Source organism: Mauremys mutica, chromosome 10, assembly GCF_020497125.1.
Source record: "Mauremys mutica isolate MM-2020 ecotype Southern chromosome 10, ASM2049712v1, whole genome shotgun sequence".
Lineage (NCBI taxonomy): Eukaryota > Metazoa > Chordata > Testudines > Geoemydidae > Mauremys > Mauremys mutica.
Window position 1 is genome coordinate 1,171,222 of NC_059081.1, and position 13,936 is coordinate 1,185,157.

Genomic DNA, 13,936 nt, shown 5'->3' on the forward strand with positions numbered 1-13,936 from the left:
AGCTTCCTTCTCATCCCCAGTGTAACTCCCCGGCCACCTTCCCAGGGCAAACCCGCCCCGCTCCCCGCTCCCCGCTCCCTGCTCCCCCACACAGCTCCATCTGGGGGGGGGGGGAAGCCCAGACCCCGGTTCTGGGCCCTCCCTCCATGTCCCCAGCCAGCCCCCAACTGACACTCTCCAGCCCCTCCTCTGCCTTCGTCCCTTCCCCGGGCCAGGAGGCCCCTGATCTCTGTGTCTCCAGCACCTTCAGCTGGCACCTTGCCGGGGAGGGGCCCAGGCCATCAGTTGCCAGCAGACAGGGAGTCACCAGTCTCTGTGCAGACACCGTCACACCTGCCCCCTAGGGCTCTGCACCAATCACACCCCCATCCCACCACCTAGATACCTGAGAAAGGCAGAGGGGAAACTGAGGCACCCACCGTATTCGGAGAAAACGTTAAGAACATTCCCACTTTGTCACGCTGGGAAACAACACAAGTGGGGCCACGTCACTTTTTCTCCCTCAACATCCCCCCAGCCTGACAGCCGGGGGCCCCCTGTGACCCCCCCACTCCCACCCCCCAGCCCGACAGCCGGGGGCCCCCTGTGACCCCCCCACTCCCACCCCCCAGCCCGACAGCCGGGGGCCCCCTGTGACCCCCCCACTCCCACCCCCCAGCCCGACAGCCGGGGGCCCCCAGCCACGTCCCCGGGGCCTCTGGCTGCAAAGCAGGACCGGGCGCTGCGGGGGGGGGCACCGGCCGCTGCCGGGGGGGCTGGGCACTGCGGGGGGGGGCAACGGGCGCTGCGGGGGGGCTGGGTGCTGCGGGGGGGCTGAGGGGGGGCAGGTGCTGGGGGGGGCACCGGGCGCTGTGGGGGGGGCTGAGGGCTGGGGGGGGGCAGGTGCTGTAAGGGGACCGGGCGCTGCGGGGCCGGATCCCGGGGCCCCAGACCCGCTCCCAGGGGGCCTGGCCCGCGCTACCGGCGGGACCCCACGGAGGAGCCGGACAATGGGGGGCGGGGCTGTCTCTGAAGCTCCGCCCCGGCCCCTCCCTAAATACAGGCGCGGGGCGGGCGGGGCCCCTCTCCAGGCCCGGCAGCCGCGTTGTGAGCAGCGCCCCGGGGACCCCCGGTCCGGTCCGCCCGGCCCCATGGCGCGGGAGCGCGGCGGGCCCCTCCTGGCCCAGCTGGCCCGGCTCGCCCGGCTCCTGGAGCTGAGCTGCGACGTGGAGGAAGGTGGGTTCGGGGCCCCGGGGACCCCGGCTCTGCCCCCCGGACCCAGCGTCGGGGCCGAGCCGGCCTGGGGGGAGCCCGGCGCCGGGGGGAGGGGCCCGACCCCCCCGAGCTCGCTGAGAGCCCCTGACCCCCCCCGGACACCGCCCCCCCCGAGCTCCCTGAGAGCCCCCAATTCCCCCCCCCCGGACACCGCCCCCCCCCGAGCTCGCTGAGAGCCCCTGACACCCCCCCGGACACCGCCGCCCCCCCGAGCTCTCTGAGAGCTCCTGACCCCCCCGGAGACCCCTCCCGAGCTCCCTGCGAGCCCCCCCTTCCCCCCCCCGGACACCGCCCCCCCCCGAGCTCTCTGAGAGCTCCTGACCCCCCCGGAGACCCCCCCCGAGCTCCCTGAGAGCCCCCAATTCCCCCCCCCGGACACCGCCGCCCCCCGAGCTCTCTGAGAGCTCCTGACCCCCCGGGAGCCCCCGCCCGAGCTCCCTGAGAGCCCCCAATTCCCCCCCCCTTACACCGCCCCCCCCGAGCTCGCTGAGAACTCCTGACCCCCCCGGTGATCCCCCCCCCGAGCTCACTGAGAGCCCCCAATCCCCCCCCCGGAGACCCCCCGTGCTCCCTGAGAGCCCCCAATTCCCCCCCCCCCGGACACCGCCCCCCCCCGAGCTCGCTGAGAGCTCCTGACACCCCCCCCCGAGACACACCCCCCCGAGCTCGCTGAGAGCCCCTGACACCCCCCCCGAGACCCCCCCCCGAGCTCGCTGAGAGCCCCCAATTCCCCCCCCCGGACACCGCCCCCCCCGAGCTCGCTGAGAGCTCCTGACCCCCCCGGAGACCCCCCCCCGAGCTCGCTGAGAGCCCCCAATTCCCCCCCCCGGACACCGCCCCCCCGAGACCCCCCCCCGAGCTCGCTGAGAGCCCCTGACACCCCCCCCGAGACACCCCCCCCCCGAGCTCGCTGAGAGCCCCTGACACCCCCCCCCCCAGACTGCAGCCGCGTCGCCCGCGGGTTCGAGTCCTGCCGCCAGAGGTGCTGCCGCCTGGGACTGGACCTGGGCCGGGCCCGCGAGCAGCTGCTGGCGGCGGAGAGCGAGTGCTCGGCGCTGCGGGTGAAGCTGAAACACGCGCGCAACCAGGTGGAGGTGGAGATGGGGAAGCGGCACCGGGCGGAGGCGGAGCTGGAGAAGCAGGTGCGGGAAGGGGGGGGGCTGGGGGGGGGGCTCTGGAGGGGGGGTTCTGAGCTTTGCTCCCCTGGGGCTGGGGGCTGCGGGAGGGCCCTGGCCTGGGGGGGAAGCTGAGGGGGACTCAGGCTGGGGGGGGGCTGGGCAAGGGGTCCCGGTGGAGCTGCTCCCCCCCCCAACAGGCTGCTCCTGCCCCCCAGGAACGGAAGCTGCAGCTGATCTGTGACTTCCTGATGCAGGAATCCCCCAGCGCCGCCCTGAGCGAGGGGCAGCGCTCGGCCCTGGCCCTGCTGGAGGGGCCCCGGCTGGGCACGGCCCTGGCGCCAGGGAGCAGGTGAGTGGGGGGGGGAGGTGCCCCCTGGCCAGGCGCTGAGGCTAGAGGCCCCGGCGGGAAATGGGGTGAGAGGCTAATGGGCGAGTGGCGCCCGGGGGCCGCAGCGGATCCTCCATCGCTGGCCACGTGGGACCCTGGACGAGCCATTTCCCGTCTGCTGTGGGGGCTCCGGGCGACGCTCCCTGGCCTGGGCCGGGCACGAGCCCAGCTGCTGATCGCAGCGGCCCTTGGAATCCGGGAATCACCTGGAACCAAATCCGAGCCCTGCCGGTGCCCCTCACTCCCGACCTGCAGCCCCCTCCTACCCCTGCCCCATCCCCACCCCAGCTCTGCCGGTGCCCCTCACTCCCGAACCGCAGCCACCCCCCTCCCCAGCTCTGCCGGTGCCCCTCACTCCTGACCCGCAGCCCCCTGCTGAGTGGTGGGTTTGATTTCTGCTCCCATAGGTGCTTGGGCTGCTTGTTGACTTAGCTGTGGTGCCGTGACTCCCCCGAGCAGGTTGGGGCGGCTGAGCCAGGCACGCTGCGCTGCTGGGGGGTGTTGTGGGGGGGAGGGAGGGGGAGCTGCCCTGGCAGGAGCCAGCGCCCCCCACTGCCGGCCCGCGCTGACCGTCTCTCTTGCAGGCTGTCCGCAGTGAACGAGTCGCGCACCTCGCTCACGTCCCATTCCGACATCAGCTACGACCGCACCGAGGACGACGTGGTGAGGGTCCCGCTCCGGGCAGACGAGCCCTGGGGATGCCCTGGGCAGCGCTGCAGGGGCCTGACTCCGGCTGTCCCGGCTCGTTAATAGCCTGGGGGAGGGGGGCCTTCTAGTGTAACCAGCCCAGTGGGGTGCCTGTCTCTTCTCCCCCCCCCAGTACTGGATCCCCCAGCAGGTCCTTGGGGAGCTGGTGTGGGTGACGGCCTGGGCATGGAGCTGCCACGGACCCAGGGCTCTGAGCCCCCTGACCCTGCACCCTCCTGGGGTGCCCACCCCACCCCCGCCTGGGCGCCACCTCATTCTCACCTCCTTTCAGGACTTGGACGTGACGGTGGTGAAACCCCTGAAGCGCAAGTCCCAGGAGCGCCCGGTAGGTGCGAAATGCCTGGAGCTGCCCCAGGCTGGGGGGTGCTCAGGGCCCTGGGGCCAGGGATGGGGCAGGTGGCTCCTGGCTTCAGTCACATTCTCAACAGATGGGACCAAAATTCTCCCAGAATGCGCCAGTCCCAGACCCCAGGATCGGGGCCACAGCCCCAGCTTGGGGAGAGGCTCTGGGAGGCCCCATCAGCCGGCCAGGCCCCCGAGGGGTCTCGCTCTCCCTCCAGGAGAAACCACGCGGCTTCACCGCCTCCTGGGGCTGGACCCCTGGGCCTGCAGCCCCCCTGCCCCCCCCGTGAGCCCCGGGCAGCGAGTCCCCCTGAGACAGACCCCGAGGGAGACTTGTACCATCTCGGGGGGCAGCGCCCCCTCTCGCCCCCGCCAGCATCTGCAGGGGCACGCAGCCAGCGCGGGCCGACAGGCGGGTGATGAGTCACCTGGACCAGCCCCGGGAGCCCAGGGGAGTGAAGGTTACAGCATCGGCCATGCTGGTCACCCAGGGGTCATAAAAATGTTACAGGAAATCCCCTCTTTGCCCCAGCCCCACAGGAGCAGGGGGAGGACGAGGCCTGGGAGAGTTGATGGGCGTCAGCAGAGCTGGGGCAGGGGAGCGGGGAGCCCAGGGCTGGGCTAGCAGGGGCTGCGGGTCGGGAGCGAGAGGCACCGGCAGAGCTGTGGGGGGGAGCCTGGGGCTGAGCTGGCAGGGGCTGCGGGTCGGGAGCGAGAGGCACCGGCAGAGCTGCATGGGGGGTAGCCGGCTCCTGCTCCAGGTGTGAGTCAGGGCTCGGGTGCCCAGGGCGGACTTGGCTCTGGAGTTGGCTGGCAGCCTGTGCAGGGGGCGGCTGGCTCCAGGGCTGGGGCGGGGAGATCTCGGCCCTGCGTCTCCCAGCCCCCAGGGGAGGCGCGAGGGAGGCCGGGGGGGTTCGTTTCTGGACGCTGGGCCCGCCCACGGCCCCGATCGATAGCTCGTTACCCTGAGCGCAGCCCATCCCCCGTGGGCCCGGCGCGGGCGCCGCATTGCAGGGCTGCCGAGCCAGCTGCACGGGGCGGCCGGTCCCAGCGGCCCTGGCAGAAGGAGGCAGATGGCCTGGGAGCTCCATGCAGCCTCGTGCAAGGGGCTTGTGGGCAGCCGGACTCCTGGGTTCCATCCCCAGCTCTGCCCCCAGTTCTGTGAATGGTGGGGACCCTGCCCCCCATGCAGGGTGGCCCCAGCACCCAGAGGGTCCCAGGGGACGGGGGGAGAAGTGGCCTGGGCTCCTGGGAACCGCTTGGGAGGGTGACGCCACAGCTGAGAAGTGACCTCAGCTGAGCCACGTAATAACCCCGGTGCCCCTCAGTCCCGACCCGCAGCCCCCCCCAGCCCGGCGCTGGGCTTTGCTGACTGTTCCTTGCGCAGTGGTTTGGAGCCGGGGTGAAGCCGCAGGTGGGGGTGGGGGGGGTTGAGCTGCGCTGCGGGTGCCCGGCCCGGGCTGCTCTCACTGGCCCGTCTGCTCCGTCCCCAGCGCTCGTCTCTGGCCCCCCTGATCGGCCCCGTGGTCCCCGCAAAGCGCTCGCGCCACCGGGTGCTGCCAGCCGCCAGCGTGAGTACGGGGGGGGGAGAGCCCCTCGGATCCTGGTCGGGCTGAGCGGCCCCTTCCCTGGGGCCCAGGCCCTTCCCGGGGGCAGCTCGCCAGGGCCGGGGTAACCGTGGGGGGGCAGCCCCAGGCTGGCTGGGGGAGGGGCCGTCCCCGGTGTTCCTGCGTCCCGGCCCCTGGCTGACTGGCTGGGGAGGGTGAGTGGGGGATTCGGGGGGGGCACGGGCCCTGCTCCCCAAAGGCACCACACGCCTATCCCCGGGCCCTCCCGCTTGGCCCCCCGCTCTGCTGCCTGCCCTGCCGGGCCCCGGTGCGGGCTGGGGGGGGCAGCTCAGCTCCAGTCTCCAACTCTTCTCCCCCCGCAGGCGAGTGAGGCCCCGGGGACCCTCCCAGCGGGGGCCGTTGCTGAAGACCGAGGCCGGGACCGGAGCCTGCTGCCCGCGGCCGTGGTGCCAGTGCTGGGCCGACGCTCGCGCCAGGGCCGACGCCTCTCCACGCTCACAGGTCCCCCCCGGGCCCTGCCCCCCTCCCCCGCGCGGGGCTCCACTGAGCCAGTTCGGGGGCTGCCGTGGGGCGGGGGGGTCGTTTGCCTGGCTCCTGGGGGGCCAGGCCCTGCCCCGGGGAGGCTGCGTTGGCAGCTGGGGCCTGGCAGCAGCCGTGTGTGCCCAGCCCCCCCCCCCACCCCCGAGCGGGAGGGCCTGGGCTGGGGGGGGGGGCGCTGCCAGGGGCTGGTTCGGGCAGTGGGAGTCATTGGGGGGCCTGTGCTCCCCCCCGCTGACTCTCCTCCCCCCTCAGAGCTGACCACGGTGTGGGGGAGCAGTGAGGACTCGGACACCCGCCCGGAGAGTGGGGCAGGGCTGGAGCCCAGGGGGCTGGACCCCTTCCTCTCCCCCCCACAGGAGGTGCCGCCGCCCCAGCACCTCTTCACTTCCAAAACGGTGGGGAGCAGCGCGGGCCCCACTGACAGCCCCTCCCCCCCAGGGGCGCCCCACAGCCGGAGTCCCTGCCCGGCTCCCCTTCCCCAGCCACGTCTGCCCCCAGGGCTGGGCGGGGCGGGTCCCTGGGGGGCTCAGGGTGAGCAGGTTTGGTGAGGGGGGGGGAGGCAGCCAGTCCAGGGGGAGGGGTCCCAGGGTTGTGCTGGTCCCTGGGGTTGGGGGGGAGGGGGGCTGTGGGTTCTGGAGGGGGGGTGGAGGGAGGCGGCCTGGCCGGGCGCACTGTGACCCCCCCTCTCGACAGGTGATCCGCCCCGAGTCCTGCTCCGTCTGCGGCTCCCGCGCCCGCTTCGGGCGGGTGGTGCTGCGGTGCCGGCAGTGCCACCTGCTGCTGCACCCCGAGTGCCGCGGGCGCTGCCCCGGCCTCTGCACCCCTGGCCCCCGGCCCCGGCCCCGGGAGGTGAGTACTGGGGGGAGCCCGGGGGGGACTGACGGGGTCCCTGGCCCGTCCCCTCCCTCACCCTGTCCCCTCCTGCAGGGCGTCCTGGCCGACTTCGCGCCCCCCACGGCCCCCCTGGTGCCCGCCCTGGTGGTGCAGTGCGTCAGCGAGGTGGAGCGCAGGGGCCTGACGGAGGTAGGACAGAGGGGAGCTCTGGGGGGATTGGGGGGGCTGGTCCCTGTGGTGGAGACTGACAACCCCCCCCCCAGACAGGGCTGTACCGGGTGCCCGGCGCGGAGCCGCTGGTGCGGGAGTGGAAGCAGAAGCTGCTGCGGGCCAAGGGGGCGCTGCCCTCGCTGGGCCGCGTGGGCGACGTGCACGTGGTCTGTGGGGTGCTCAAGGACTTCCTGAGGGGCCTCAAGGAGCCGCTGGTCACCTTCCACCTGCACCCCGTCTTCCTGCGGGCCGCCGGTGAGGGGGGGCGGGGCAGGGGGTGGGGCCTGCGGGTTGGGGCGGGTGTGCAGGGTGGGATGGGGGCGGGGCCTGTGGGTTGGGGTGGGGGCAGGGAGGGGCAGGGGGCGGGGCCTGTGGGTTGGGGCGGGTGTGCAGGGTGGGATGGGGGCGGGGCCTGTGGGTTGGGGCGGGGCCAGGGAGGTGCAGGGGGTGGGGCCTGTGGGTTGGGGTGGGGGCAGGGAGGGGTAGGGGGTGGGGCATGTGGGTTGGGGCGGGGCCTGTGGGTTTTGGGTGGACCCCCCCCCCCCCGAGGCTGGGGAGGTGCTGGGAGTCTCTCGGGGGGGGGCAGGGACTCCCGGCTTGGAGGCGAGTGCCCTGACCCAAAGCCCAGGCGCCGTGTCTCCCTGGTGCCTTTCCGAACACCCCAGGGCCCGACTGGCCCCGCTGCCCCCGCTCTGCCCCACCAGTGCTGGGCTGGCGCCGTGGGGCAGTGTTGAGCTGGGGGCGGGGCGGCGGCTGAGGACCCCTGTCCCCCCTCCCCATGACCATGGCTCCTGGCTCTGCCCCCAGACATCCCGGACGAGGCCGCCTGCCAGGCAGCCCTGTGCCACGTGGTGAGCAAACTGCCCCCCGCCAACCGGGAGACGCTGGCCTTCCTCATGCTGCACCTGCTGAGGTGAGGGCAGGCCGGGGCCCGGGGCTCCTGGGAGCCCAGGGGGGGCTTGGGAAAGGTTCCCCCAGCCTGTGGGTTCGGCCCGGTTGCCCATTAGGCTCCGTGACCCGTGAGTGCCCCCCCGAGGGCAGGAGGGACCTGCGAGCCGTGGGGCTCCGGCTGCCGTGGGGCGGCAGTGCCGCTCGGTGACTCCAGGCTGAGCGGGCGTCAGAGCTGGTCCCCGGGGTGGGGTCCCTCTGTTCCCAGGGCCTGGCTCCTGGCAGCGCCCATGCGTGGGGCCGTCCCGGCGGCTCGTGCTCGCGGCGCAGCCCCCCATGGACTCTGTCGCCCGGGAGCAGACGTGGCTCTGTCCCTGTCTCTGCTGGCTGCCCCGGTGCCCTCTCTGGGCCTGGTGTCTCCTGGCTTCCCCGTGTGGGGCGTTGGGGTCGTTCTGCCCAGACCCGCCTGTCCCTGGTTGGGGTCGCTCCGAGATTGGGGTCTGGCCGGGTCTAGCGGCTTTGCCCCGGGAGCCGAGCCGAGCCCTGCCCTGCCGCGGAGTCGGGGCTCCGTTGTGGGTGTCAGTGGGCCGGGAGAACCGGCCTGGTCCCGCTTGGCAGCGGTGGGTCCCGTGGGGGAGGGGCCAGTTGCAGATCTGGGCAGGGGGCTCTGTTGGGGTTCGGGGGCTGTCGGCCGGTTGCTTGGCAGAGTTTCGTTGGGAGCCCGGCGGTGCAGCAGGGGTGGGGGTGGCACGGTCCTGGCAGGACACTCACACACACACACACCCCCGTCACAGCGGCCCGGACGCCTGGCTTCCCCGCAGGGTCGCTCAGAGCCCTGAGTGCAGGATGGACGAGCTGAACCTGGCCCGCATCTTCGGGCCCACGCTGGTGGGGCACAGCACGAGCAGCCCCACACCCCTGGCCATTCTGGAGGACACGCCACAGCAGTGCAAGGTGAGGGGCAGGTGCCGGAGGGTGGGAGGGGACCACTGTCTGTTCCAGCCCTGCCCCACGGCAGCCCCTCCCTGTTCTCCCCCTGCTGCCACCCAGGGGGTCAGACCCACAGGGCTCCTAGGGGCTGGTGCACTGCCAGCCCAAGGGGGGGGGTGGACCAGCTCCATTGTGGGGGGGGGTGAGGGTTGGGTAGAACCCAGGCGTCCTGGTGACTGGGCCCAGGCAGGTGCATCTCAGCGGCTTCCCCCAACCCCCCCAGGTGATGGCTCGTCTCCTGTCGCTGCCCCCCGAGTTCTGGAGGCGCTTTGTGGGGATGGAGCTGGAGAATCTGGTGCCCGCGGCCACGAGCGACCCCCTGGCGCTGGACAAACGGGGTGAGCATGGGGGACTCGGGGGGGGGGCCCTCCCTGCTGGGGACAGCGGGACCGTGGGGGGCAGGGACCGTGCAGCCTGGGGGCCCCCACAGAGCAGCTGTGGGGAGCTCTCTGCCCTGGGGGTCCCCCTGAGCTGTGGCTGCTAGAGGGGCCAGGCCTGGTGCTCTGCTACTGCGACCCCCATCACCAGAGCCCCCCGCCCCCGAGCTACACTCAGCCATGGGGCAGGGCCTTGGTCGCTTGGCACCAGCTGCTCCTGGAGATGGGGGGGGCTGGGCTGCTGCAGGGAGTTACCCCCCGCCCCAGCCCTGGGGCGCAGGCTAAGCCGTGACAGCCTCAGTGGGGCAGAGGGTTGAACGGACTCTTGGGGGGTGGGAGGGGTTCAGGGTGGGCAGGAGGCTGCAGGCATCCCCCTCCCCCACTCAGTGTGTCCCCCCTCCCCTCAGAGCGGCTCTTCCGCCCCCTCTCGTCCCCCGAGGTGAACTCGACTCAGCTGAGCCCGACCGGCTGCTGCCTCCCTGACCCACGGCGGAGCTGCGTGGGCACCGCGGGCACGGGCCTGTGAGTGCCGGGGGGCGGGGGGGGCCTGGCACGGGCCTGTGAGTGCTGGGGGGGCCACGGGGGGGGGGCCTGTCATGCGAGGGGGGCAGGGCGGGGGGTCTGCCACGGCCCTGTGAGTGCCAGGGGGGGGGGGGTCTGTCATGCCCCTGGGAGTGCTGGGGGGGCCGGGGGGGGCCGTCACGCCCCTGTGAGTGGCAGGGTGGCAGGGCGGGGAGGATTATTGCTGTGCGCAGCAGAGAGGCTGGCCCCTCGGGCTGGGATGGGGGGGCACCGCTGTGTGGGAGCTGGGGGGGGGTGTCAGTCTGTCTGGGGAAGCTCCCCCCACTCTAACCTCTTTTCCCTCCCCCCCCAGGCAGGTGCTGGGCTCCAGGAAGACGGGCCGGTTCTTCCCCTCCCTGCTGTAGGCCCTGGACGGCTCCCCCCACGGCTCCGAGGGGGAGGGGACGGGCAGCCGGGGGGCAGGGACAGTGTCTGAGCCTGGGGTGGGACCGGGGGGCAGGCGCCAGCGCTCGCTGCACGGGGTGCTGGAGGGAACATGCACCAGAGCTGTGGGTCCCTGCCCCAGGGCGGGGTGGCTGGGCTGAGCTGGGGGTCTGGCTCCCCCACTCCTGCTGTCCTGAGGAGCAGCGTGATGAGGGGGCAGCCAGGGGCTCCCAGGGGTGGGTGAGGGGCACAGAGCACATGGAGCTGGGGGCTGATTCCTATTAAATGCTTGTGCAGAGCCAGGCCTCTCGGTGTGTGTGTGGGGCACGGGGGGCATAGGAGCTGGGTCACCCCCAGGGCTCACCTAGTGGGTCTCGCGGGTTGCTGGGCAGGAATTTTTCCCCCAGGGCAGATGAAGGTGAAGCCCCCTCAGGGGTGGGGTGGGGTCTCAGTGATGTGGGGTCTTTACAGCAGGGGTGGGGGCAGGAAGCGTGTGGGGCCAGGGTGAGACTGGCTGGTGTGGGAGGCTCTGGTGTTACTCCAGCAGCTGCAGTACCGCCCGCTCCCTGCAGGGGGCTCCGCCCGCGCTGGTCCGGCTGTGGCCAGGGAGCCTTGGCTGGGGGCGGGGGGCTGGCAGGAGAGGGGGACTGGGACTGGGGCTGGCTGGGCCCAGCGTTCTTGGCAAACCCCTGCCAGCTCCAGCAGTGCCCCCTGCCCTGCCCCCACGGTCATGGGCATCCCACATTTCCCCTGCCGGGGGCTCCGGGCATGACATTCTGCGGGGTCTTTCCCCGGTGAGAGTGGCTCGCAGGTAATTTCACCAACGCCCTACGGGGCTCCCGGCTCTGCAGCCAGGGGGTGGGGGGCCGGCGGGGGGCTGAGGGTGGGGGTGAGCAGGGGAGTCTAGCAGCTCAGCACTGGCCCTTGGAGGGGAGTTTGCGTCGTCTCTTGCAGGGCTTTCTCCTCCCCCCCACGGAGCCGCTTGTACCCTGAACCGTGGGTCCTGCTTCGCTGGCCCGGAACCGGGCCCTTCACTGAGTCTTGCAGGACAATCCTGTGCCCGAGCCGAAGCGCCTGAAACGACCCTCACCCCGTTAAACCCCCCCCCCCCCCACTGACCTCAATCTTGTCAAATTAACTCTGCAACTGCCCGAAAGGAGCAAAGAACCGGCCGGGTGGTGACAAAGTGGGAACGTTCCTAATGTTTCCTCTGAATACTGGGGGGGGGCTCAGTTCCGGGACGACCCTCTGTCTCCTGGCAACTAATGGCCGGGGGCCCTTTCTGCCCCCCCCAAGGGGATACTAAAGGTGGGAGAGAACAAAGAGATCAGGTGACCTCCTGGCCAGGGAAAGAGACACAGGCCAGAGAGGAGGGGCTGGAGCGGGACGGGGAGTGAGGACAGACGCGGGGGTCTGGCTCACTGGGCCCCTGAATGGACCCGGCCGAGGGGTCCCGTTCGCGGTACCTACAAGCTCTGTGTTAGACCCTGTTCCTGTCATCGAATAAACCTCTGTGTCACTGGCTGGCTGAGAGTCATGTCTGACTGCGAGGTGGGGGAGCAGGACTCTGTGGCCCCCCCAGGACCCCGCCTGGGCGGACTCGCTGGGGGAAGCGCATGGAGGGGCAGAGGATGCTGAATGCTCCAAGGAGAGACCCAGGAGGTGAAGCCGTGGGAGCTTCTTGCCCTGCAGACAGGCTGCTCCGAGGGAGAGGAGGCTCCCCAGAGTCCTGCCTGGCTTGTGGGGAGCAGTTCCAGAGCAGCGCCCGGGGACGCCGTGACAAGAGGTTTATTTAGATCACAGGAGCACAGTCCAGGACAGGTCTGGTCGGTACAGACAACAGGACCCCCTTTAGTTAGGTCCATCTGGGGGCCCCAGGGAGGCCACAGCCCCATCGGGCCACCCCTCCATTTCCTAGCCAGCTCCAAACTGAAACACTTTCCAACCTCTGTGTCCTTTGTCCAGTTACCCAGGCAGAGGTGTCACCTGGCCTTCCTGGGGTCTCAGGTTACCTTCCCCATGGCAGCCAGTCCCAGCAACCCCCCCACCCACCTTCCCAGGTCCATGCTCCCCACTCGGCAGTCACAGACCACAAGAACATTCCCACGTTGTCACACAGGGGCAGGCGTCTAGGAAACCATCGAGTTGTGCTGAACAAAGGGGCCAGGGCTGGCGTGTCCCCCAGGGTGCTCTGGAAATTGTTCTGGAGGTAAATTTCCCTGTTAAACATGAGTCTTACTGCAGCAGCACCCAGCCTGGGAGCATTCAACCGTCTGGCTGCCGGCCTGGAGAGCCTGCTATGAACTCTCGGCGGCGTGGCAGGGTTTTCTGTTTGTATTTTGTATAATTTCAAATGAAGGGTAAATAGTGTAGCAGGCAGTGAATGTACTGGAGCTGGATACTGAGATGCCAGAGCGATGCTCAAAGATGGGACAGGCACCTATCAATGGGGACAAGAGAGCTGTGATCACACCCAGCCTGGGGTAACTCCCTGAGGGACGGATGAAAGAACAAGATAAAGGACGAGAAGGACAATTTAAGAAAACAAGCACTTGGCAAACGGCGACTGATGGCAGCATGACGGTGTAACACTCACTGGTCCCAAGGAAGGAAGATCACTACATAAACAGGGGCCTTGCCATGAAACGTTGGGTTCGTCCTGCCAAGACTTCCCTGGAGCATCGTGTCGGGATCGACAGAACCCGGCTCCTCCCTACCGGTGATCCCTACCGGGTAACTGGCAGGACAGTGCGTGTGTGACTGACTGCACCTGCTAACCGGGATCTCCAGTAACCGCAGCGTGTTGCCTTCGTCCTTGGAAAAGATCCCGGCGGCTTCTTGTTCCCCTGCCGCTACCGCCTGGGGTCAGTCCCCGGCCCTGTCTGTGCAGCTGAGCAGCCGGAGCTCCCGCACTCTCCCTGGCCCATGAGGTGTTCGTGTCGCTCTCCTCTGCCACCTCCCCCTGGAACATGGCCCAAGCACGGAGCCCGACTCCAGCAGGGCCCCACCCCGAGGGAAAATAACCCCCTGCCCCTCCCTGCACTTTCCTTGGTGGTGCAGCAGGGCTGCCCTGGGAGCTCCCCCGACCCCCGCCAGGGCCTGCACCCTGGGCTCCCAGCTGGACTCATTCAAACAGCGAGCGCTCGCTGGCGCTGGCGCCGGTTACCAAGGGATCCAGCTCGCTCTGCAGGTCGCTGATAAAATCGGTGAACAGAGAAAGGCCAAGAACCCGTCGCCGCAGGGCCCCCGGGAAACGCACCTGCCCGCTGCTGTCACCATTACAAGCCATGGCGAGCCGCAGCCGGGACTCCATTGAACGAGCCCCACGCTCATTTCGTCTCCGGCTAGTTCTTCAATCAACCCCCCGAGTCCGTCACAGGCTGCTAGCGCCTTCCCCCACCCTCCTTGCCGGCCCCTCCAATCCTACCCCCTTGTGGGGCCTGGCCCCGGACTGCCCCCCGGCAGGGCAGGGCACAGGCAGCGTGGGGCTGCTGTGATCCACGCAGAGGTGAAGGGGGGGGGACAGCAGGCTGGTAAATAGCAGCTGCCAGGGGCGGCCCCTAAACCCCAACATCACAGCCCTGGGCTTTAACGTCCCTGCCCCTTTCGCCCCCTCCCCCGGGCCCCCGGGGGGGGAGGGGCAGCTGAGCTGGGGCAGCAGAACAGAAGGTTTATTAGATGAGAGGAACGCAGGCCCAAGCAGGCCCTGTAGGTCCAACCAGGACCCCTGTCAGGGTCTGCCAGGGGGCAAGGAGCTTAGAGCCCAGCCTTGGG

The 13,936-nt window shown here is 70.6% G+C and overlaps 1 protein-coding gene across 2 annotated transcripts; it reads left to right on the top strand.

The window, feature by feature from the left end:
* Positions 1-1,072: 1,072 nt before the first annotated feature.
* Positions 1,073-10,387, top strand: LOC123378218 (rac GTPase-activating protein 1-like). 2 transcript variants are annotated; one of them, XM_045031750.1, is made up of 16 exons: positions 1,073-1,215; positions 2,194-2,396; positions 2,588-2,721; positions 3,345-3,423; positions 3,740-3,793; positions 5,304-5,381; positions 5,741-5,879; positions 6,171-6,313; positions 6,612-6,767; positions 6,846-6,941; positions 7,016-7,217; positions 7,770-7,875; positions 8,672-8,804; positions 9,064-9,178; positions 9,625-9,739; positions 10,092-10,384. In XM_045031750.1, the coding sequence occupies exons 1-16, from the start codon at positions 1,131-1,133 to the stop codon at positions 10,141-10,143; spliced, it is 1,890 nt and encodes a 629-aa protein (XP_044887685.1). In that variant the 5' UTR covers positions 1,073-1,130; the 3' UTR covers positions 10,144-10,384. The 2 variants fall into 2 exon arrangements, with proteins under 2 accessions (XP_044887685.1, XP_044887686.1); XM_045031751.1 differs by lacking the exons at positions 6,171-6,313; positions 7,016-7,217 and having other exon boundaries at positions 10,092-10,387.
* The last annotated feature ends 3,549 nt before the right edge of the window (positions 10,388-13,936 follow it).

Excerpts from the sequence above, each read along its gene's own strand:
- LOC123378218 (XM_045031750.1), top strand. The coding sequence starts at position 1,131 with ATGGCGCGGGAGCGCGGCGGGCCCCTCCTGGCCCAGCTGGCCCGGCTC. Across the intron at positions 2,722-3,344 it reads GCCCTGGCGCCAGGGAGCAG|GCTGTCCGCAGTGAACGAGT; the intron begins GTGAGTGGGGGG and ends TCTCTCTTGCAG. Across the intron at positions 6,768-6,845 it reads CCCGGCCCCGGCCCCGGGAG|GGCGTCCTGGCCGACTTCGC; the intron begins GTGAGTACTGGG and ends CCCCTCCTGCAG.